This window comes from Drosophila takahashii, chromosome X (assembly GCF_030179915.1).
Source record: "Drosophila takahashii strain IR98-3 E-12201 chromosome X, DtakHiC1v2, whole genome shotgun sequence".
NCBI lineage: Eukaryota > Metazoa > Arthropoda > Insecta > Diptera > Drosophilidae > Drosophila > Drosophila takahashii.
This window is the reverse complement of record NC_091683.1, coordinates 21,136,529-21,158,095: the sequence shown is the minus strand read 5'-3', so window position 1 is coordinate 21,158,095 and position 21,567 is coordinate 21,136,529. Positions and strand designations below refer to the sequence as shown.

The 21,567-nt window shown below is 40.3% G+C and overlaps 3 protein-coding genes across 4 annotated transcripts; 1 reads left to right on the top strand and 2 right to left on the bottom strand.

The window, feature by feature from the left end:
- Positions 1-2,784: 2,784 nt before the first annotated feature.
- On the bottom strand, positions 2,785-4,003 carry LOC108065532 (trichohyalin). Its single transcript, XM_017153538.3, has 2 exons — positions 3,897-4,003; positions 2,785-3,818 (listed from the first exon to the last, which is right to left on the bottom strand). Exons 1-2 carry the CDS (start codon positions 3,976-3,978, stop codon positions 2,935-2,937), a joined length of 966 nt encoding a protein of 321 aa, XP_017009027.2. The 5' UTR covers positions 3,979-4,003; the 3' UTR covers positions 2,785-2,934.
- A 1,709-nt stretch (positions 4,004-5,712) lies between these two features.
- Positions 5,713-6,435, bottom strand: LOC108065540 (PH domain-containing protein DDB_G0287875). Its single transcript, XM_017153550.2, has one exon. The coding sequence runs from the start codon at positions 6,403-6,405 to the stop codon at positions 5,824-5,826; it is 582 nt and encodes a 193-aa protein (XP_017009039.2). The 5' UTR covers positions 6,406-6,435; the 3' UTR covers positions 5,713-5,823.
- Positions 6,436-11,453: 5,018 nt separating this feature from the next.
- On the top strand, positions 11,454-15,759 carry LOC108065473 (E3 ubiquitin-protein ligase Kcmf1). 2 transcript variants are annotated; one of them, XM_070218920.1, is made up of 2 exons: positions 11,454-11,793; positions 14,917-15,759. In XM_070218920.1, the coding sequence occupies exons 1-2, from the start codon at positions 11,791-11,793 to the stop codon at positions 15,580-15,582; spliced, it is 669 nt and encodes a 222-aa protein (XP_070075021.1). In that variant the 5' UTR covers positions 11,454-11,790; the 3' UTR covers positions 15,583-15,759. The 2 variants fall into 2 exon arrangements, with proteins under 2 accessions (XP_070075021.1, XP_017008960.2); XM_017153471.3 differs by lacking the exon at positions 11,454-11,793 and adding an exon at positions 14,787-14,847.
- The last annotated feature ends 5,808 nt before the right edge of the window (positions 15,760-21,567 follow it).

Below are 21,567 nucleotides of genomic sequence, written 5' to 3'. Positions count from 1 at the left end.
GTTTTTGTGTATTATCAAATCTAATTACTGCGAAATATAACAAAATTGTGTAATTTCCATCGTTCTTAATTATGCGAAATTCGATCATTGCTTCAATGTTGCAGCAAACAATGCAATCATTTTAATGAAATGTGCTTATTGTTCAATATGTTGCAAAAACAAGCAGCTTCCTATGTGTTTTTCTATAAATAACTATTATTTTTTGAAAAATTCTTCTTATGATTACTTTATAGAGCTATTTTTCAATACCATAATTCTTATTTAAAGATATGCCCAAAAGAGACCATACTTTCTGGCTTTTAATAACTTAGGGACCGAGCTTCATCGTAAGGAAAACCCTCTTCCCGAAGTGCCTGACAACTTCTTGATTGACCAACTGGGGGCGCCACTCGCGCCTGATCAATGTTAATTGACCGAAAATTGTTTTTGCCGTTGACCACGACGACGCGGTTCTTAAATGCCTCCTGCAGTCGCCGTTTATGACTTGGCCATTGTCCTCGGCCACCGCAATAACCCCCTTGAAATGCCGCCCCTGGCATTCTGCGGCGGTTGTTGCTGCTGTTGATGTTGCTGCTGCTGTTGCTGTTGCTGTTGCCGTTGCAGCAGCAGCGGCAGTTACTGCAGTTGCAGCTGCGGTTCGTTCGCTCAACTGCCACAGTCAGCGATAAAACCACAAAACAGCAACAGCCATAAGGACACGGGGGGCGTGGCTGGGGGGCAAAAGCAGGGGGGCAGGGGCGGCGGAAGGGGTGCGAAGACAGGGGCGTGCAAGAACAATGAGGTGATAAACTTGCAGGCTCAACGCATGACAACGATACCCACCAGCAACAGCAACAACAACAACTGAAACAACAGCAACAACGGCGGCGACAACGTCACATTTTGATGGCTCCTTGGAGAGATGGCAACCCTCTGCTTGAAGGCGGCTGCACTCGAAAAAATTAAGAGGCAATGGCAAAGAAAACACCTGCAGAAGAAAAATTTAAGGGGCAATTAAACGGTTTTTTAGAACATATTTTTGATGGCTAATTAAATATCAGTAAAAAGGAAAAAAATTGTATGTTGATAAAAACTTGTATTTTTCCTTTTATAATCGTAGGGTTTTCATTTAGTTTTCTCACCAATCTACTAGGTAATTAAAAAATTTTAATATTTAAGTAAAAGAAAAAATTATTTTTTAGTTACAAAAAATATTTCTAGATTTCTTAAATAATTCAACGTTTAATTAATAGTTTATTAAAGTTTTATTATTGTTATTTTATATTGTGTGTCAAAAGTGTACCATTATGATTTTTTAAAAATGTCTAAAGCTCGTAAGACCCTATTTTCGCCCAGTGTAAGTACGCAAGCCGGCAAGTGCAGCCATCTTTTCTCCGCTCGCTGTGTGCATGCAAACAACAAAGGAAAATCAGCAACAGCAGTTGGTTGGGGGCGATGTCATAGTCCGCTCCCTAACCGCCATCCCCACTGGAACCCCCTCTTCCACCCCCCTCCTGCTATCAACCATTCTTTAACCCCCCTCGTTTTGTGTACTGGATTTTTTTTCGCTGCTGCTCTTTAACGTGTTTCAAAAGAAAGTTGGTTGACTTTTGAATGACTTTCTTGGCGCGCTTGGCTCGCAGCACTCTTGCACACCCTACCCCCCCGCCCCATGCCACGCCCCCTCCTGCACTGGCACACCCTCGCCGCCCCCGTGTTGTTGTTTGTTTTATGTGTTAAGTGCGCTGGGCCCAAGCGCGCAAATTTCTTCGTGTAACTGATGCTGACGTTGACATCGCAGCCCCAAGCGACCCCTCAATTTTTACCCCTCCTCCCTAAGAAAAAAACCCTATATATTTATATATATATCCGCTTATATATATCTGAATGCAGCGGAGTGTGTGGGTGCACAGTCGAGTCGAAAATCTAGTTACAATTAAAGTGACAAGCCGGCAACGCCGAAAACAAAGTCGGCTACCAAATTCAAACAAATTGCATTCACTTTGATCGTTCTCAGGCGAGAGTGATTCAAATAAGGAACTTTCGTTGGGGGAAGGGTGGATTTTGGAAGCTTGTTAACAGGGGTTAAATACCGATGAATTTATATATATGAAAAAGAGCAGGAAGCACAGGTTACAAGATGGAGATTAAATACTGTAATAATTTAGTGGAATTAAAATAAATTAATCACCTTCAGGAAAAATTAGTATTTTATTTTGAACTTTATTTCAGTAAGAATACTAAAATTGTTGTGTTAAAAATCACAATCTAGATTTTTGTTAAAAAGTTAAATATTGTTTTAGAATTTTGACCCACAACTGGACGAAACTGGATCCTAAATCTAAAATACGCAATTATGGATTATTAGTCATGATTTTAGCGGAAAAAAAACCAAATATATAAATCGATTGGGAATTTAAATACGATATCAAGAATATATGGTATTTCGCATTTGGAACTTGCTGGCACTAAGAAACTGATTTATTAGGTCTGGAAATGGGGATTATAAATTATTTCAAAAATGGTATTTTTAGACTTTTTTTGATGTTTGAACCAGCAATTAATTAATTTAATGTTATATTATTTTCGTACCTTAAAATGGGGCCTTTTGTACCGCCTTGAGGTTAAATTTAAGGTTATCTTCTCTCTCCCCCTCTCTTTCTCCTACTCTTAAGCTGTCTCCAGCCGTCTCCCTCTAACCGCCCCTAGCTAGCCATCTCTTTCTCGCCGTGGACTGCACTTGTTTTAATTACTGCCCCGTGTTGATTCCCCAGAAAGACCAAAAAGACCAACTCAAAGTGAATATTCCATTTGGGGCTTTCGTTTGTTTGTTGCTTTCGTTTATTTTCTTTATTTGTTTGTTTGTTTGTTGCTTTATTCTGGGGGGGAGGGGGGTCTTCTGGGGCTCAGAGGTCGTAGTGTAGGCGGCTTTAACCCTAGCTTTCCTTAACCCATTCAGTTATTGCCTTCGCGAAGGCGACGTCGCTGTTGCTGCTGCCGATTGATGTTGCTGTTGGGACGGCGACGCTGTTGCTGCTGCTGCTGGCGGCGATGTTGCTGCTGTCGCTGGCCGTTGTTGTTGATGCGTCGCCTGTTGTTGTTGTTGTTGGGGCGACGACGTCTCTGCTGCTGGCGGTTCTTGTTGTTGTTGTTGCGGTTGCCATTGCCATTGCGACGACGTCGCATGTTGTTGTTGCCGTTGCCATTGCGGCGGCGTTGCTGCAACTTCTGTTGCTGCTGTCGTCGGCGACGCTGCTGCTGCAACCTCTGCTGCTGTTGCTGCTGCTGGGGGCGACGTCGCCGCCGGCGGCGATTGTTCTGTGACCCCTGACCCCGGGGATGATTGGGCTGCTGCTGCTCCTGATCCTGATCCTCCTGATTCTGATCCTCCTGCTCGGCCACTTCCTGCTGCTCCTGCTGCTCGCTGCCCTCCGCTGCTCCGTTCTTCTCGGTGGTGGCCTCCAGCGGATCCTCCTTCAGCGGCTTCACCTCGCCCACTCGCACATTCTTGACCTTGTCGCAGGGCACATCGCTGTAGATGACCACGTTGCCGTAGTTGCAGACAATCTGCTGATTATCCTCGGCCGCCTGGCGACCCTCAATCGAGCCAATGGAGCCGCGCTTGTCCTCGATCTCGTAGATATTTCCCGATTTGGTTATGAAACCGGTGACCTGGAGGGGTTTGCTGCCATTCAGCTTCGCGGGTTCCATGATGGGTTGCATCTGCTGCATTTGCTGCTGCTTCTTTGGCGGAGCATTCACAATCATGGGCTTCGTGGGCTTGACCTCCATTTTGGGCGGTGCACTCGTGGAGCTCGTCAGCGGCGCCACCGTTTGACCTTTGTCAGGAAAAAAACACAAACAAAAAAAATTGTTACTTCCCTTCTACTAAAAGAAGAGGTGGAAAAAAAATTTACCGCTCACCAGCGAAAGGTCGCTGGAAAGGGCCGTGGCCCAGAACAGGACCAGGATCATCCCGAATCCCTTGCCGCACATCATTATCTTAGCTCTTGTTCGCCTCTCGATCGACTGAATCGCCTTCCCATAAGCGATCCCGGGTTATATCAACTTTCTTGGCTAACGGCACCTCGGCACCAGAATTCAGAATCTCAGCTCGGCCTCTTTCGCCCTGGGATTTTTGCATAATTAAGTCTGCGGGTTCAAAGCGTGTCAGCCGGAGAATGGGGCCAGGGGCGACCCATTTTGTTAGGGAGTACACTGAACAAAAATAAAGAGAATGGCATTTAAATTTAAAAAAAAAGTAAGGGGGGATTTAACTTTTATAGCACTATTAAAAAAAATATTCAAATATTAATTCCTAGCGAATTGATTTTCTTTTTCTTAAATCACAGAAATAACTTAAAAAAGTGAAATGATAAAGTTATTGTATGAAACGAAATTGTTGCATACTTTTAGACACCTTTATGAACATTTTAATGATTTTAATTTAATTGCTTTTGGAACCCTCAATTTAATGAAAGAAACTATATTTTTATACATTATTTTCATTGTAGTTTAATTGTTGGGTCAACTAAAAAATATACTTTTTTTTACTTTCAAAGTGTTTTTAAAATAAACATATTATAGAGAAGATACTAAAAATTCTATTTTTCAGTGAACTAGTGCCAATTCCGCACTTCCCGACATCCCCTCCTTGTCGGGCAGAGTTCAATGGCTCAAACTAATTAGCATTCATATTTCTTCTTCGATTTTCGCCGCTGTCCAAAAATTCACGTCTCTTTGCGCTTGATTTTCTCATATGTTGATTATGCAAATTGCTTTCTTGGCCAGCAGCTCGCATTTTCAGATTGACCTCAAGCCACAACTGGCCAAAAGAAAAGGAGGTTCGAATATGCACAAAAAACAGAACGAAAAGAAACCTGAAACGTGTTTCGAAGATCTATGCTAGTCGAATTAAATTTTTATTTAATTTGTTGTGCTGAAAAGTTGTGTGTTTTATTGTTAATACTTTTTTAAGCCAATCGAATTGCCCTTGTAAAAATTGCTGTAACTGCGTAAAACTTGTTGGGCACCAAAAAACGGGTTTGGCATTATTTTCAGATTCCATTTCTGGTTGAGCTTAGCGGAAATATTTAAGAACTAATAATAAATCATATACTTGTTTGCCAAGGTTGGGGTGTACATACATATAACAAATTAAAAACACAATAGAACCGCTTTATCAGCAATTCGCACTGAAAGTAAAAAAAAAACACCAATATTTAAGATAAATAATTGAAGCTGAAAAGAAACTTTCTTCTTGCTCAAATTGTGAATCAGAAACTTGTCCACGTTTCGAATGATTTTGTTGACGTATGCAGTGCTAATGTACAAACAAATAGAGTCAAAATCGATTACAAATCAAATTTGTTTGCACTTTCTACCATTTTTGCTTGATTTGTTGGCTTTGAAAAAAAAAAAACGAAAGCTGGAATTGGTTAGTTTTTATTCGATTTTTTGCTCCAGTTTTCGCTATGTATTTTATACATATTCAAAAATATAGGCCAAACTATGCGTAAAAAAATAAATTAAAAAGAATAAATAATATCAACGAAAAGTTTTTGCATTCAAATTTTGGATTTTTTTTTTTAGAGAAACCAATTGAAAATTTATTTCTGGTAATAAAGTTTTATTGTGTTTTTTTTTTAATATTTTACTAAATTCTTTTTTAATTTATTATCCCAAAGACAGGTTTTTAAATTAAATACGAAAAAATATATTCAATAAAAACTATTTTTTCTTCAATAGAATAACCTTTTTATTGGTTCAATTTTGTTAAATAAAATAAAATACACTATATAAAACAAAAAAAAAAAATGTTTAAAAAACTGGAAGACTGGCGCCTTAGTTCTTCTGCTTCTGGTTGTAGTTTCGCAGGGCTTCGGCCAAGTCGGATAATGCCGATTTCTGGGCCTTCTCCTGCTTGCGCTCCTGCTGCTTCTTCAACTGCTTGCACAGCTTCTTCAACTGCTTGCGCTCTTTCTTCGCGGACTTCTTCTCGCCACTGTCGTCTTCCTCGGAGGAGGACGAACCACCGCGCTTCTTCCGGCGGCTGAGCTCGGCACATTGCTCCAGGAGCTTGGCGGCCTCATCATCTTCGGGCTTTGGAGTGGTGGTAGTGGTGGTTGTGGTGGTGGTGCTAGGGGTGGTGGTGCTGGGAGTAGTGCTAGTAGTGGTGGTGCTGGGGGTAGTGGTGCTGGGTGTAGTACTGGGGGTGGTGCTACTAGTGGTAGTACTGGCTGTTGTGGACTCAGATTTGGGCTTTTCCGTAGTCGTAGTCGTGGTCGTGGTGGTTGTGGACGACTCCTCCGGCTTCGGAGTGGTGGTGGTTGTGGTGGTGGTGCTGCTGCTGTCCTGCGGCCTGGCCAAAATCGACGAGCAACTGGCCACCAAAAGCAGACCGAATAAAAATGTGGAGGCTCGCATTTTCGTCTGATTTGATTTCCCTCGGCACGACAACTAAATGGAGATCATAGCCAGCTGTTTGCTTATATAGACGGCACTTAGCGGGTCTCAAGACCTCAAACAGAGAGCCCACCGCCCCCCTCCTAAATCTACAGAGGGGACGTACACGATCTCCGACTGGTTTTTGGGCTGGCCGCTAGAAAAACGTCTATAAATTGTCATTATACATTGAAATTTTTTTAAGCAATTCTTTAGTTTTCGGGGATTTTTTTTGCTGCACCCTACCACCCAAGTTAGCGGGTCCATTGACATTTTCTTAAATTAGTTCTGTTATTCGCTCTATAAAATATATTCTATTTTCAATATATTTTATTATATATTTATGTTATCAACTTTTATACTTATTTTATTTTTGTAGATCCCCTTATGTTTTATTTGTAAATATTTTATTATTAAATCATCCATATTGTACTCCAGTTTGATGTCATTATCGTCTACTTTTGTAAAGGGCACACAACTAAAAATATATTACGTCGTGATGGTGTCCAAAAATAATGTCAATATATCAAATGATTTTTTTTCCTGTTGTTTGCGGTGGTCATTAGCGTTTTCTGAGAATTGCCTGGTTTCATAAACAAATTATTCTCGCCTTATCAAGCATTTTTATATGTACTACATGGGCTGCACATACTTTACGTTTCACGTTTTTGTTTATTTTTATTTTTTGTATACCCTAACATAGGGTTTTTGGAAAAAGAGATCATTGGAACTAAAAATGAGTATTTATAAATTGAAAATTAATAAGCTAATAGTGAATTTATATGTATAAAGTAGAGCTTGAAAAAATATCGACCGTTTGCAATATCTCGAAATTTAACTAGTGTTTTTCCTTGAAAACACCGATCGAAATATCGAATATATCGATCATTTTAAAGCTTCACTATAAATGTAAGTATGAATTTAAATTTTATTTATTTCACCTATAAATCCATTAATTTTCTAGGCAATTTTCATTTTTTTTTTAGAGTATAGCTCGCTGCGTTGTTGTTTCCTTGACATTCGTCTCGATTTTCCTTTGTTTATACGCCTGCATATGTGAGTATAACTTTTTTCGCATTGTGGCTCGCTCATAATGCCGCTAATTGTTTATCAATTACACTTGTTAATTGTTTAATGCGACTGCAAAGTGACGCCTGTGGGGAAGTGTGGAGAAAGGGGGTGGGCAGAGGGGAGACGTCGGAGGGAAGTCGGGGGGTCAGAGGTCGGGGGCTATCATACAAATTGCAACATTTATCCGCGCACCTGATGCCCCAACGTCGAATGCCGAATACTTGCTCATTTTTGCTCGCCATTTCATTTTTTGTCTGTTTGCAATTTGTACAAGTAATTGAATAAAAAACGCGCTGCAAAAAACAAGTAATTAAAAAAGGACCCAGCGAAGGCGCAAAGGGGGTGGTTCGGTGGGTGGGTTGGTGGGTGGCCTTGGGCGGCCTTCGGTGGGTGGGATCAGCAGCCACCGCGTAATCCATATGCAGCAATTTAAATGCAACAGAGAGAATATGTTAATTGCGTGTGAAACCGCCGCGCGGAGCTTCATCTCATATCTTCTCATCGCCACTTGCTGTATTTGCTTTTATTTATTACTTATTATAATTATAATTTATTTGCACGCGTATTTATTTTATTCAGCTCCTTTGGCTTTATTTTCGGTTATTTGCTTTTCATTAGCAGCATTTTATTTTATTTTATTCGGTTTGCTTAAGCCCGAAAAATAAACTGCGGCGAATATTATAAATGCAGAGATAATGTTTTTCATTTTAGTTACTTTTAAAAAATATAAATTATGGGATTTTAGTTTATTAAAATTCTTTAATAATTGTTTGGCTTTTTAAAAATATTTATTTATTACTCATTGAACCCCAATTAATAACTTGAGGCCCATAATTTGGCTCACATTACAATCTCGGAATCCTCGCAGCTGCCTCTCATTAAGGAAACTTGCCATCTTGGATATCTGATAGCCCGACCGAAATTCCAGGAACTCGAAAGTTCCATAACCATTCAAGCACCAGACAATTACCAAGTTTAACTTTGACTGGAGAGTCAGTCATTCCGGGAAGAACTTCGCCTGCTCTTTGGCTTCCCTTTGGACTCCTCCTTCAACTTGTTGAAGCCCCATTCCCAGAAACCATGGCTTCCTGGCCTCCTGGCTCAACTATTTGCAGATGGATCCCCTTCACTGGCCAGGAATTATCATCATAAGCGCCGCAGTAATGAGCAAGTTGACCCAAAACGAAGCCAAGTTGCCAAAGTCTCCGAGTCAAGTGCATTTGCAACTCAAACGCTAAGCATTTCTTCTCGTCGACTTTACCTTTTCGGCTCTATGCAAATTTTCGCATATTTCGTCGTTTTTATCATGGCCAAATATCACGCATACGCACACGCACATATTGCGCATACGCCCCGTGCAACTGCTCCTGTGCGCTGCAAATCGCTGAATGCGACGAGTCCCAAAAATCCAAAAAGCCGAGACCCAGTTGGTGGGTCACATCCCAAAAGCAGGCGGTCTAAAAAATATATTTAGAACACCGCGAGACGAAGGGAAAGCCGAATGGGCGAAATGCGAGGCACGAAGGACGATTTGCAGGAGAGGCGCAGGCGCCGGCAGAGGCAGCGGCAGCGAAGTCGGCAGCGGAAAACGAGGAAAACTTAACAGCCGCTGTTAACAGAGTGGGAACAGTTTTCCCGCCTTCCCTCGCTGCCCGCAAGGAGCAGCGAAAAGAAAAGCCAAAGGGTGCACCACCCTTGTCTTTACTTTTATTTCGGCGATGCGTGTGGCATGTTCAACGGCCCTTGATGATGCAACAACAAAAACAGAGCGGAAAAACTCGAAAAGAAAATTCCAACAAAAAAGGCAGCAAAATAAGGAAAACACTGCATCTTCAGGTGCAGATTTTTGTTTTTTGCCCACATCCAACGGCCCCCGCAAAATGCCAAATGCATTTCAATTGCTTGCAGTTCTCGTTGCACTTCATTAAACTCACTGTCGAAATTCGACAGGCAACGAAAGGGGCGGTGTTTTTTCCAGAGGGTGTGGAGTGCGGACACGTGACCTTCACACAGCCACATGTATTTGGGGAAGGGGGTGGCGGAGGTGGTGATGGGGTCATCACGTAGTTCCAGGTTGAACACAAGTGGAGCAAAAGAAGGAGGGAAATACACACCTTTCATCTTTCAGATTTACTCTCTGCTTTTCACCTAAAAAATTAGTAAGCTTACAGTACTAATTCATTTTTGCAAAAATATATCTATCTTCATTTTTTAGGTTGCCAACATTTCTAAAAAAAAGGGAAACATATTTTAGGTACGATTTAATAATATAATTTGCTAAAATATTCTGTTTTATTATATAGAAAATAGTTTTTTTATCACACTACCTCAATTTTTATAATAAATAACTTATAGCTTTTTGTTGTTTGAAAAAATGGTTGGAGGTATTTAAATAAAAATGTTTTGGTTAATTGTTATACCTATATACTTAAAAATATATTTAATAGAGTTGTAGTACTTATTTAAGCAACAACCTAAAACCAAATAAGGGCGATGAGATAAAATAAGTCAGAAAATGTATCTTTAAATTCTAAATCATTTAATATAAAAATATAAAAATATAAAATACTTATAAAGTGTTTGTTTCCCTTCGATTGTGGTGACAAGTCCCTCAGCATTTGTTAATTTTTACCAGGCCCACCTCCGCCCCAAAAAAATAGGATTAGATAATGTCATTTGCCGAATTTCCCCCCCTTTTTTCCACTTATAGCTGTGCGAAATTCACTTTCTATCTGTGGGCGTTTGCAATGTCCGTTGGTTTGTCACTTAAATGGCAAATGGCAGGGGGAAATGCCGCTCACCTGCTGGGGCCAGAAGGATTTTCCAAGCCGACGCCAGCTGCATTTTCCAGGCTTTTCCCTCCCTCCTTCATCCATTTTGCTGCATACTTTTAGGCATTTGACAAAAACTCCGATGAGCCGAGATCCCATTTTCATGGCTGATGCCCCTTTGCCGTTTCCTTGATGAGCCGCAATCCGGGCCACTTAAGTGGGATGGAAACCAGGGGAAAATTGGTCGGAAAAGCGAAGCACTGTAGGCTTAGTTTGAGAAGTAATCGAATGCTATAATTTCCATTAAACTGATTTCCCACGAGCAGCTGCAAGTCAAGCCAGCAAATGTTGCAATGCTGATGACCGCCCCAGGCTTTTGGGGGAAAGGAGGCGGACATGGGTGTAGTCCCACCCCCCTTTCCCCCCCCTAAAACGGGAAAGCCGACAGTTAATGGCCACATGCATAAAAACCTGCAGAGCCAACGGAAACCCAAAGAGGACACAGCTCAAAGGGAAAACTGTGGCAGGCAGGTGGGGGAGGAAAATTCATGACGAGGGCGGCGGCGGGGAAAATCGGAAAACCATCCACTGCATCTCTCCCAGGACCTCTGGCCAAAAGTCACGAGTCTCGGGCTCTGAAATGAAAAATAAATTGAATTAAATTCCAAAATACCAATCTTTTGCGGGCACTTCAACAACGGAAACAAGTCGTCGGCATCAATAATAATAAATCAACTTAGAGCAAACTAAAAACTAAAATATTATTAGACAAAAATATTTCACTAATATCCAGTTTAAATGAATTAAGAATTGAATGATTTTTCGATATTTGCGAGGCAAATATTAAACGACTTTCAGGAAAATAAAATGTTCATGATATTCGTACACTAATTCGAATAAGCTAACCGATTGAAAGCGTTTCGAAAAGTAAATTAGATATTTATTTGCTTATAAGCAAAAAAATTAAATCAAATATTCAACAACATTTCGGGCGTCTTCTAAATATTTTCCTATTTAAAATCGAAAGCTGGTCAATAAATACCCATAAATAAAATACCGAAAATCGCCTGTCGAATGGCCTAAAAAATACCCGAAATAAAACATGCATTGAATCAATCATCAAGATGGCAAATGGCTAAAATCCGCTTAGGTTCTCAGTTTTTTTCGCCACCGCCAGCGATCGCTGCCACGCCCCCTCCTTCCCCTCCGCCCCAATAAGTCCCCCACCCATTTCGATTGCGACTCCGAGACGTAAACAAAATAACCCAAAACTGCCCCACTCAAGTGTCTCGTGTTTTGTGTTTATAACCGGCGGACAAAAGGTTCCAAGTCTGCTCGGATATTCTTATCACCGCCGGTCAGTCGTCGCCAGTTTGTTAGGGGACTCCAAGTCCGAGGACTCCTGCTCCTGATCCTGCTCTTCCTCCTTCTGGGTTTTCATCCCGGTCTCATCCCGATTCACTGGTTGCTGGTTCCTGGTTCCTGGTCCTGTTCCCACCGCTCACTTAAGCCGCTTTGGGCATGCATGGTAAGAGGCAAATCGGACTAAGCCACAGCTGCTGCTTTAAATTCTTGGGGCCACTCAGTAGCAGTGAGAGAAAAGCGAAGAAAAAATAAACATTTTACCATATAGAAATATAGAAAAATACATAAACATAGAAGAGTTGCCTCAACTATCAAATACCCATTACTCAGCTTAATAAGTGTGATAGAGACAGAGATATGCAAGCAGCAAAGCAAGCAGTCGCTTCAAAAGGCGCCATCTAGCGGAGAATACTTTATTTATCCATAACTTTTTAATGAGTGGTCCGATTTTAAAAGTTTGTTCGACATTTCGGAGGGTCTTAATAAGCCAAACAAAATTGCATTTACATTTTTACAAAATCTATAAATCTGTGGACGGCAGATTTTTTTCAAGGTCCTCTGAAGCGATTGTTTTAAAGGGTATAAAAAAAAAACATTGTTTGCTGAATAGAAAGAAAAAATTCTACAAAATATCTTACACTTTCAGTTTTATTTCTATTTACCGAAGGCATTTTTCCGTTGTTTATAAAGTAATCTCTCAGTGTGTGCGACTAGTACAGAGAAACAAATCAGGGGTGGGCTAGGGGAAAGCCAAGGCTGGGAAAAAACAGCGACGACTGTCACCTGCGACTTATGCAAATCAGCAAACGACCAAACAGCTGAAAATAATTTTCCACATTTCCGTTACAAATAAAAACCAATTCACTTTGCTAATATGGCCACACAGGCAAAGACTCATCCGGAATAGAAAAGCCGGTTTTCCGAGCTGGGCCGGGAAAGCGGGAATGTGGGCTGTGAATGTGGAAAAGCGGAAGAGCGGTGGGCAAAACTAACTGCGTTTCGGATACGCAGGCCCTGCAAAAGTTTATGCACGCAATGCAATAATTTTGTTGCACAGTGTATGCCCTAAATCTAGTGGAGTTTCTGGGTTTTTAAATAGTGTTTATACTTTGTGAAATATTTTTTAAAAATTATTTAGTGTTAATGCTTTCCTAAAGGGTATTAAATTATATTTTTAATGCGGCAATAAAAATAAATAAACATCTATTAACATATTTAAAATATTAATAATGAATTTAGACATTAAATACCATTAAATACTTAATAAGTATTTTAGCCAACAGAATATGGGATTTCACAATTCAGGTATTTAAATATATTGCATTTTTTAAGGGAAAGAGTATTTAGCAGTTTGATTTGCGCCCTGCGGTCCTGTAATATTTCCATAAGCTGCCGCTTACCAACCCGCTGGATGTTTCTTTTTCGCATTTGTTGGATGTCAGTTAGTCAGTTTGTCAGTCAGTCAAGTAGTCAAGTAGTCAAGTGGCAGGAGCAGTGGCATTTGCAAGTCGTTAAATGCCTTTGCAGCTCGTCATTGTCGTTGGCATTGTGGCTGCACTTGTCCCCCCTTGGGGCGCCCCTGCTCCCCCTGCTACCCCCCCTGCTACCAACCCCTTTTGGCCATGTTTCGTGTCGCTGGCATTGTCAATGCTTTCGACTTCCTTCCGCTGTGGCCAACAAATTCGAGCCGCGCATGCAGGCCGCGCAAACATAATCATCATTATTGCTGCAATCAGCATATTTGGCAGGCTTAAAGTCAGTCGCTGTCCTGCGGGAAAAACACGGAAGCATTGTACATTTCGCCCCCCGTTTTCCCGCAGTGTACCCCCTTCCACCCCTTTTGCTCTGCGTTTAGTTGTGTGGTTATGCTTAATATCCGTCATTAAAATGGTTGTTGTTTTTACCGCACCGCAGCGGATAAACTGTAAAAAAATTGGGAGAAAATGTGATGAATGTTCTAAAAGATTTTAACATTATTTTTAAACAACAAATTGAATGTTAAAATTATTAACAACAAACATTAAAAAATAATACTAATTAAAAAATAAAAATAAAAACATAATTTAATACTGGAAAATCGGATTAATAGCTTAAAGATTAAATCAGATCCCAAAAAATTGCCACATCATCTAAATTATTCCGATTCATAAATAATTTTAATATAAATTCAATATTTTTAAATTAGGATAAAATCTTATAACAAATATTTTCCAGTGTAGCAGCCAGGGGCAAGAGCGAGTGCGTGGGCTGGCCTTAGGCCCATCACCTGAACCCACCTGAACTCCACTGAACCCACCTGAAAAACACAACACACCACACACCCAGGCGCACAAAATACACGTGCATTATGCAAATATCAAATATATTGCCCAGTGCATGCGATAAGAATCCATTGCGCAAAAATTAATTAGTCAATTTGCATGAAATTTATGTACAAAGCGCGAACAAACGAAACCAAAACGAGCCGAAAGGCGGTATATATTTCAAGGAGTCGGGGGAGTGGATTTCGGGGGCTAAACATATATCTGACTCGACGCGGATGAGGCCTTCTATGGCCTACCACACTGTGCAGCAAAAAATAAAGACCATTTGAATAATAACAATGACTACAATATGCCCTGGATTTATGTAACTAATTAATAAATTAAATAAAATTATTTTTTAATGGCAAGAGAAAAAATATATTGCAAGTAATTTTTGTGTTAATTATAATATTTGCGTATAAACTCAAACATATTAGGTAATACTCAACTACAGTAAAATAATATTTGCCTAATTTTGCTTTAAAAGGTTAAGGTATTAATATAAAAATCCAAGAAATAAATAAGAACTATTTCAAATTTAGGAAATAAAAAAAAATGTTTAATGTATGAAATGGTCTGCAAATTTAAAAATTGTGAATTTCTTAGATTTTTAATCTACATAAAAATAGTCCACAAATGTAAATCTAAAACCATTTCTGGCAAAAATTATTATTATTATTATTAAAAAGTGTTCGAATATAAGGTAAAATTTACAGCCGAACTTAAACTTAGCTTATATTTCAAAGGAGAGCTTCCATTTTTTTGTAGACAAGTGTAACTAATTTTTTTTGGCGAGGGTTCCTAAAAATGGTTGATCTTTCAATGATTAAATCATTTAAAAATTCGAAAAATATAAGTCATGGGCTGTCAAAAACAATTTTATTTTTTGTAATTACGTTTTTTTTAATTACTGTGTAAGGGGTCTTCTTCAGAGGGGTCTCCTTGAAATTGTAAGAACTTTAAATGATACGAAATTCCCGCAGGAGTCGCCGACGGGGATCCTTGACCGCCAGGACTCGGCTATGTCGCTCCACTGGGACATCAACTGCGATGGCTGCGGGACGCCGAGGCTGCTCCTCTACCGCTTCAAGTGCCTGCGCTGCCCGGATTACGACCTGTGCGCCGAGTGCCACGAGGACGGAATCACCGGCGGCGATCACGAGCGGGGTCACCCCTTCCAGTGCCTCCTGGACCGCGCCGCCCGTGAGCTGCACTTTGGGGGCGGGACGATTCCGGATCTGTGCGCCGACAGCTTCACCTGTCCGCTGTGCTCCAAGGTGGGTCTGTCGGCCGGGCAGTTGATGGACCACTGCCAGGCGAAGCACCACCTGATGCGCACCCCCGTCATTTGCCCCCTCTGCGTGGCGGTGCCTTCCTCGCATCCGCACATGGTCACCAACCTGGCCAACCACCTGGCCCTCTGGCATCCGTCGAGCATTTTGCGGGATCAGGAGTCTGACCCTGAGTCCCCGGAATCCCCGCTGCCCCACTTCCCATGGCGCTCGTTCTCTGGAATGGGAACTGGAAGGGCCACCCACCACCGTCTGCCCAGCCCACAAATGCCGCAGGTGCGCTTCCTTGTGCCCAGGGGCACGCCCCCCTTGGCCACGTCCGAGGATCTCAGCGACGAGGAGATCGTTGAGATGTGAGTCCGGAAAATTAAATTAAAAATAATAAATCCAAGAAAATAATCAGGAAAATTAGTATACGGATTCTTGGTACAAATATAAATTTTTGCTTATGTTATCTTCTTGTTACTTGGCCAAAAAACAGTATCAAAAATACAATACACTGTTTTAAGTAGCCAACACAGCAAATAAATTGATTCCCTCCACATTACAAATGATGAAGAAAAACATAATTTTTACCAATTTTTACAAGGGTTTTTTTTCCAAAAATTGTCAAAAATAAATATTTCCAGGTTTGAATGCAAATCGATTGGGATTTTAATTACGAGCTCAACGCAGTATGACATTCCATATGTCGACCATTGTTTCCTTTGTTCTCAACAAAATACCGATTTTTTGTCAGCGAAAACTAAGAGCAAAAACGAACCTTTTGCCTTGGTGTTTTTTCACCAAAATTCTGCAAAATAAATGCCTCAGGTGGAAAACGACGATAACGATATCAATAAATTTTCGGTATTTAAAAAAAATGTAAATGTTTTAATAGCTTTTGAAAATAAATAATAATATTATTTGCTTGACTAATATTTATTTACATTATGTTGCTGAAAACATTTTTTAAATTAGGTATATACAAAATTCAATTTTAAAGGCCATCCAATAATATTTTTTAAGAAGAAATAATTTTAATTTCTAAACATTTTCTTGGCATCACCAAATAATCCTTATTATAAAAAGATATCTTTAAACAGAACTTTCGCAAAAATGTTTGCCACCTGCCATTTAAGTTTTCTTTACAGTTCCAACCCCCACTAATTAGAAGGCCTTTCTAAGATTCCACCCCCTTCTCTTCTCCACCGACCCACCCATTTGCCGCCAAGATACCAAAGGTGAGGTATTATTTGGTACTCGAGTCTGGAGTTCCAAGTGCTTCTGTTGCCATTGCTGTAATCCGCTTAGAGGTGGAAACCTTTTGTCATTATAAAAGGATTTCAGGCCTGACAGAATTTCCATTTGTTGCGATTCGCCTGGGCCGTACAGCCTGTGCTCGGTTAACTTTTGCCTGCCCTCACAGAAATTAAGATTCAAAAACCGATATTTCGCCTCTCCAATTATAAAGGTAAGCACAGACAAAGCGTTTCCAGATAAATTGCCAATCGAACTAGATAAAATGAGCCGAGTGTAAATAGTGGAAAGGCGCAGATAGGCCACGTCTCCGGGTTCTATCTACACTGGGAGAAAATTGATTTATTGGTTGAAGCTTGTTTGGGTAAAAAACTAGTATTCCTGCCAATATTTCTAATATTTTTTTTATTCCATTGTTATATTTTATTTTCGATTTCTAAAGTGAAATACTTTTAAAAACTATTTTATATTATAACTAAAATAAAACGATTTTACAATTTAAGTCGTTTATGATGGGCTTAGAATTTTTACAGCCGAATTTCGTTTTTTTTAAATCAAGGATTTAACAGACATGAACATTTTTATTAATACAGATATTAATATAAATCAGTAAACCTTTAAACCATTTCATATCATATAATCATGAACATATCATATAATATTTTTGATTGCTTGGCCTTTTTTCTTTTTGTGCATTTCAAGGACCAAGGAAAGTATCCTTTTTTGCTGCACTGTAATTCCTTTTCTCGGTGTAGAAGGGATTGGCTGGCAGCGTCCAGCCGAAAACAAAACAGAGCAACTGGGACGCCGGGCTCCAGGTTTTGGCTCCTTTCTCCTTTGATCCTGCGCTGCATGCGTGGCTGATGGTTGACAATAGATAGACATGGACATCGACACAGCCGGCATGTCCTGTCCCGAGTCCTGTCCCCCTCCCCGCCTTTCTCAACCCCATAAGCCCAACTATATCCCCCGGATATAGCCCCCCTCCCCCTGCGGGGTGGTCGTTATGGCTAATGAGTATTTTGAGGCCGAATCGGGGAATCGTGTTCACTGCAAGTTATCGGCCGGCAGGAAAGGGTTAAGGCCTCCAGTCCCAAGTGGAAGCGGAACTCTCGAGCAACCCGCGTGAATCACGGGGGGAGATCTTAAAGTTTAGACAGGTTATTGGCTTAAAGTTGGTTAAGGTTGGCCTTTTAAGTTATTTTGAAACAAATATATTTTTTAATTTTAGTAGCTTAACATCCTGATATTTTCCTAAATATATCTAGTCAGAATAAAAGATGTAAATTTGTTAGGAAGAAATTTCTTTGGTTATATCTTATCCCATGAATATGCTTCTTCCTGTTGATACTTTTTATGATCACTTCACATTTTATCGTTCAATTCTCCGAATTTTTTAGCTGCACTTTTGCTGAGCCCTCGGGATTTTCCCTTTCGGCTTGCCTCACGCTGTCATCTCAAGTGGCGGGCTTAGGGCGCCTAAACCCCCCTTTTAGCCCCCGTTTAAAGCCCCCCTTGGAGGCCCATTCGACCAACGACGCCCCTGCCCCGCCCCTTTTCCACGCAGCACGCATACAAATGACAATAAAAGCGTACGACTTTGGTTTTTGGATTTTGCGACTTGCCAGAGCCTCTCTCTGCGTTTTTCTGTGTGTGCTGAAGGGGGGGGATTCTTTCTGGCCGCCCCCCTTTTCAACCCCGACCTTCGATTTTGCCTCTCGAAGAGCTGCCACAGTTTTGCGACTGAAAGTTGAACCGCAATCGACATCGCTGGCCGCCACACGCTTGCACAATTTTTAATCATTGCTCCGGCATTCAGAGCTGGTCCTTCGAGCCTCCCCCCTTTCACTCCGTTTTCTTCACCGTCCCTGGCCGATCCCGAAGCATTGTTGTGAGAAGGACGAGGACACATAAACATGCATGGCAGCAGGCGGCAAACATGCACTGTACAAAAAATCTAGCCACCATATATGCATTTTTAGTACATTTAATTATAGCTGATTGTCAGATTTAAATGCGATTCAATTTATAATTCAAAGATTATTAATTTTACATTATTATTAAATCCGCAAATATGGGAACTATTTACTTGCTAAGCTTTGCTATTGAAAAATACCTTAAAAAATACTTCAGATATAAATGCACAAAAGTTGAAAAACTGTTTGGGAATTACAAGGACAAATTTCTCATAGGCCAAGTTCCAATTAGATTTTTTCCAGTGTGACCAGAGGCAGGCGCAGGGTCCCGGGTCCTGGGTCCTGAAACGTGGGATCCCAAGGAGCGGGGATGGGTGGATAGCGCAGAGCCTGGGCTTATTGTCCGGACTTGGGGTCCTTTATCTTGTTTCTAACTCATTGGATCGCAAAAACGGTCTCGTGTTCACCTTAATTGGGGTAAACATAAGTTCTGATTGCCCCGGCAGGGTTGCGGCAGCACAAAAAAAGAGTTGCCAGCGACATTTTTCTTTCCCTTCCTCCATTCTTGGCTTATCCTCGAAAGGAATTCGGTCGTTGTCTGGCCGGGAAAGTCGTCGGAGTCAAGTCAAAAGCCAAAGTCAAAGACGAACGTCGAACATATCCAATTAGAAGGCCACAAAGGGCGGGAGGCAAAAAAATAAAATGGACGGGGGTTTGAGGCACGAAGTGAGGGTGGCAACCCTACCGGCCATTGTTGAAAGCAGATCAGAGGCCCAGATAGAAATTGTTGAACGTGTAATTTTTATTTATTGCATACAATTCTGTTAGAACAAATGACAGCGAAATTGGGACGGGTGTTTTCCCGTAGACCCTACAGATATGAGCAAGATATTAGTACCATTCATGTATATGTTTAACAATTTTATTTTGAGATATAATTGGATATAATATTGTAAAAAAATATTAAATTCTAGATATATGATTTCTTTCTATGCTAAAAGCTAATAATATTCGACTTATCCCCCATTCAGTAAATAGCATTATCCAAACGTTAGTAGTTATTAAAAACTTTTGTGCAAACGCTTCGAAAGCATTTTTGTTTGCACTGAAAAACACAAGCAAACACTGCTATTGTTTTGCACACAGCTGTGTGTATTTAAAATAAATGTTCAACTTTGGCCGCACACACAAAAAGGTTGCCGCCATGCTAAAAATGTTTGGGGAACTTTTGAATTGAAAAAGCGTTTAGACATTGTTCGCCTTTCTGTGTGTGGGCAACTAAATGATGGGGAAACTATAAAAATTTCCATAACAATAATAAAAGCAACGAAAAAGGCAGCGGGCGCGGCACACGGACCAGAAAAGACATTTATTCATTTCGGTTTTTGGGAAATTAGCATAAAAGTAAGGGCGCCCATAAGGGATGATGTCTGTGTTCGGGATGTAAAATGCTTGGCTGTCGACGGGGCTGGGGAAGAGGACTCAGGATTCAGGATCCAGGATGCAGGATACCGAATACAGCAGAGCGATGGGCCACAATCAAAGCTCGTGAGCGTTTGATAAGCGTGAAAAACGTGAAAATTTTCATAAAACCAAATGAGCCGCAAAATCATACAAGCGAAAATATAAAAAACAAGGGAGAACAACAATAAAGAGCCGGGAAAAGGGAAAATCGGGCCTGATATCCCAGATTTCGGCAAGGTGGGTAATGAAGCAGCCAAATGTATGCCACAGTTTCTGTTTGCTAATGCGGAAACTTTGTCATTGCGAAAAATCTGCTCGGGAGAAAGTCATTTGGAGGAAATGTAATTTTTGCCTTAATTTTTTATCACCAAACTGGAATAACAAAGGGAAATTGCTGGGATATATAAAGAAGAAATAAATTAACTCAGTTTGCTGATAATTTAAAATTATTTAAAATATTTAAGGATTTACAAACTATTTATTATTTTCTAAATGTCATTGTTAACTCAGTTTGCTAATTATATAACATTATTTTGAAGTATTTAAGGATTTCTATACTAATTATTCATATTTATTTCCAAAGGTCATTTTAAACCATATGTCGCATAAATTTGGCTTTTCGAGTAACAGCTACGAGTTGGTTAACTTATGGCCTCTTTGATGACCACTTCAAACGGATTTGGACCAACTATTTCCGAACTTGTTAGCCAACCAATTTGGCCCGAAAGTATGCGATGAAATCTGTTATTTGCTAAATGAGGGGATTTAAGAGTCCCGAACTATAGCTTAACAAACAAACATGCCAACCTTGCCCCAAATAACCCAAAATAAAAAAAGGAGAAATGAAGAGAAAGAAGCACACACACAGAAAACCCAAAGCTGAAAACCCTTGTGTATCTGTCATACCTTTGAGAAAAGTTTTTTTTATTTTTTTTTCGGGCGGAGTTTGGGGGTTCAGAGGCAATAACTAAACAAAGGCAGAAATGACCAACACATTTTGCGCCTCAATAAAACTGTCAACATTATAAAGCGCCACTTAAGAAATGAACAAAAGACTGGCCCCAGAAAGGTGGGCGCGTCAGTGGGGAAAAAACAATAATCATAAAATTAAAGCCAAGCCAAAAAGGCAGGCGAAAATTAAATAAATAAATAAAAAAAGGAGAGACTACAAAATATCATCAGGTGAAAGAAGGTGAAGGGTTGGCTGACATGTTTAGCATGAGGCGCACACACGCCAACACACTGCGAGAAAAACAGTGGCCCCGTCCACACATCATCACACAAAAGCGTTGACATTGTTGGTGAAAACTGCCACTAAATGTCAGCAAATGAGGGTCAACACACACATGGGCCACACCTCCGAGCCAGCTAAATATTGTAATAAAACGCAGAAAAAGCACACAGGATGGGGCATCGGTTGGCAGGTGATGGAGTCCGGGGATACCCTGTACTTTGTATAATTTATTTTGATTTATTTTATCCTTTTTTTCTAAATATCAACGATATTATTTTTTTAAACAAAGAAAAACTTTTTTCAATATTACATATGTGGTTAGAATGATTACAAATATTCAAGCTGTCCCTCTTTCTCCCTCTTAAGTTCCAAAATACATAGTCGATGCCTTTCAAAATACCCTATATGCATAAAGGGTATAATGAGGAGAGAAAACATATAAAAAAGTGACAAAACTTGTTCGCCCCTTTCGTAACATTTTGTGTTTTA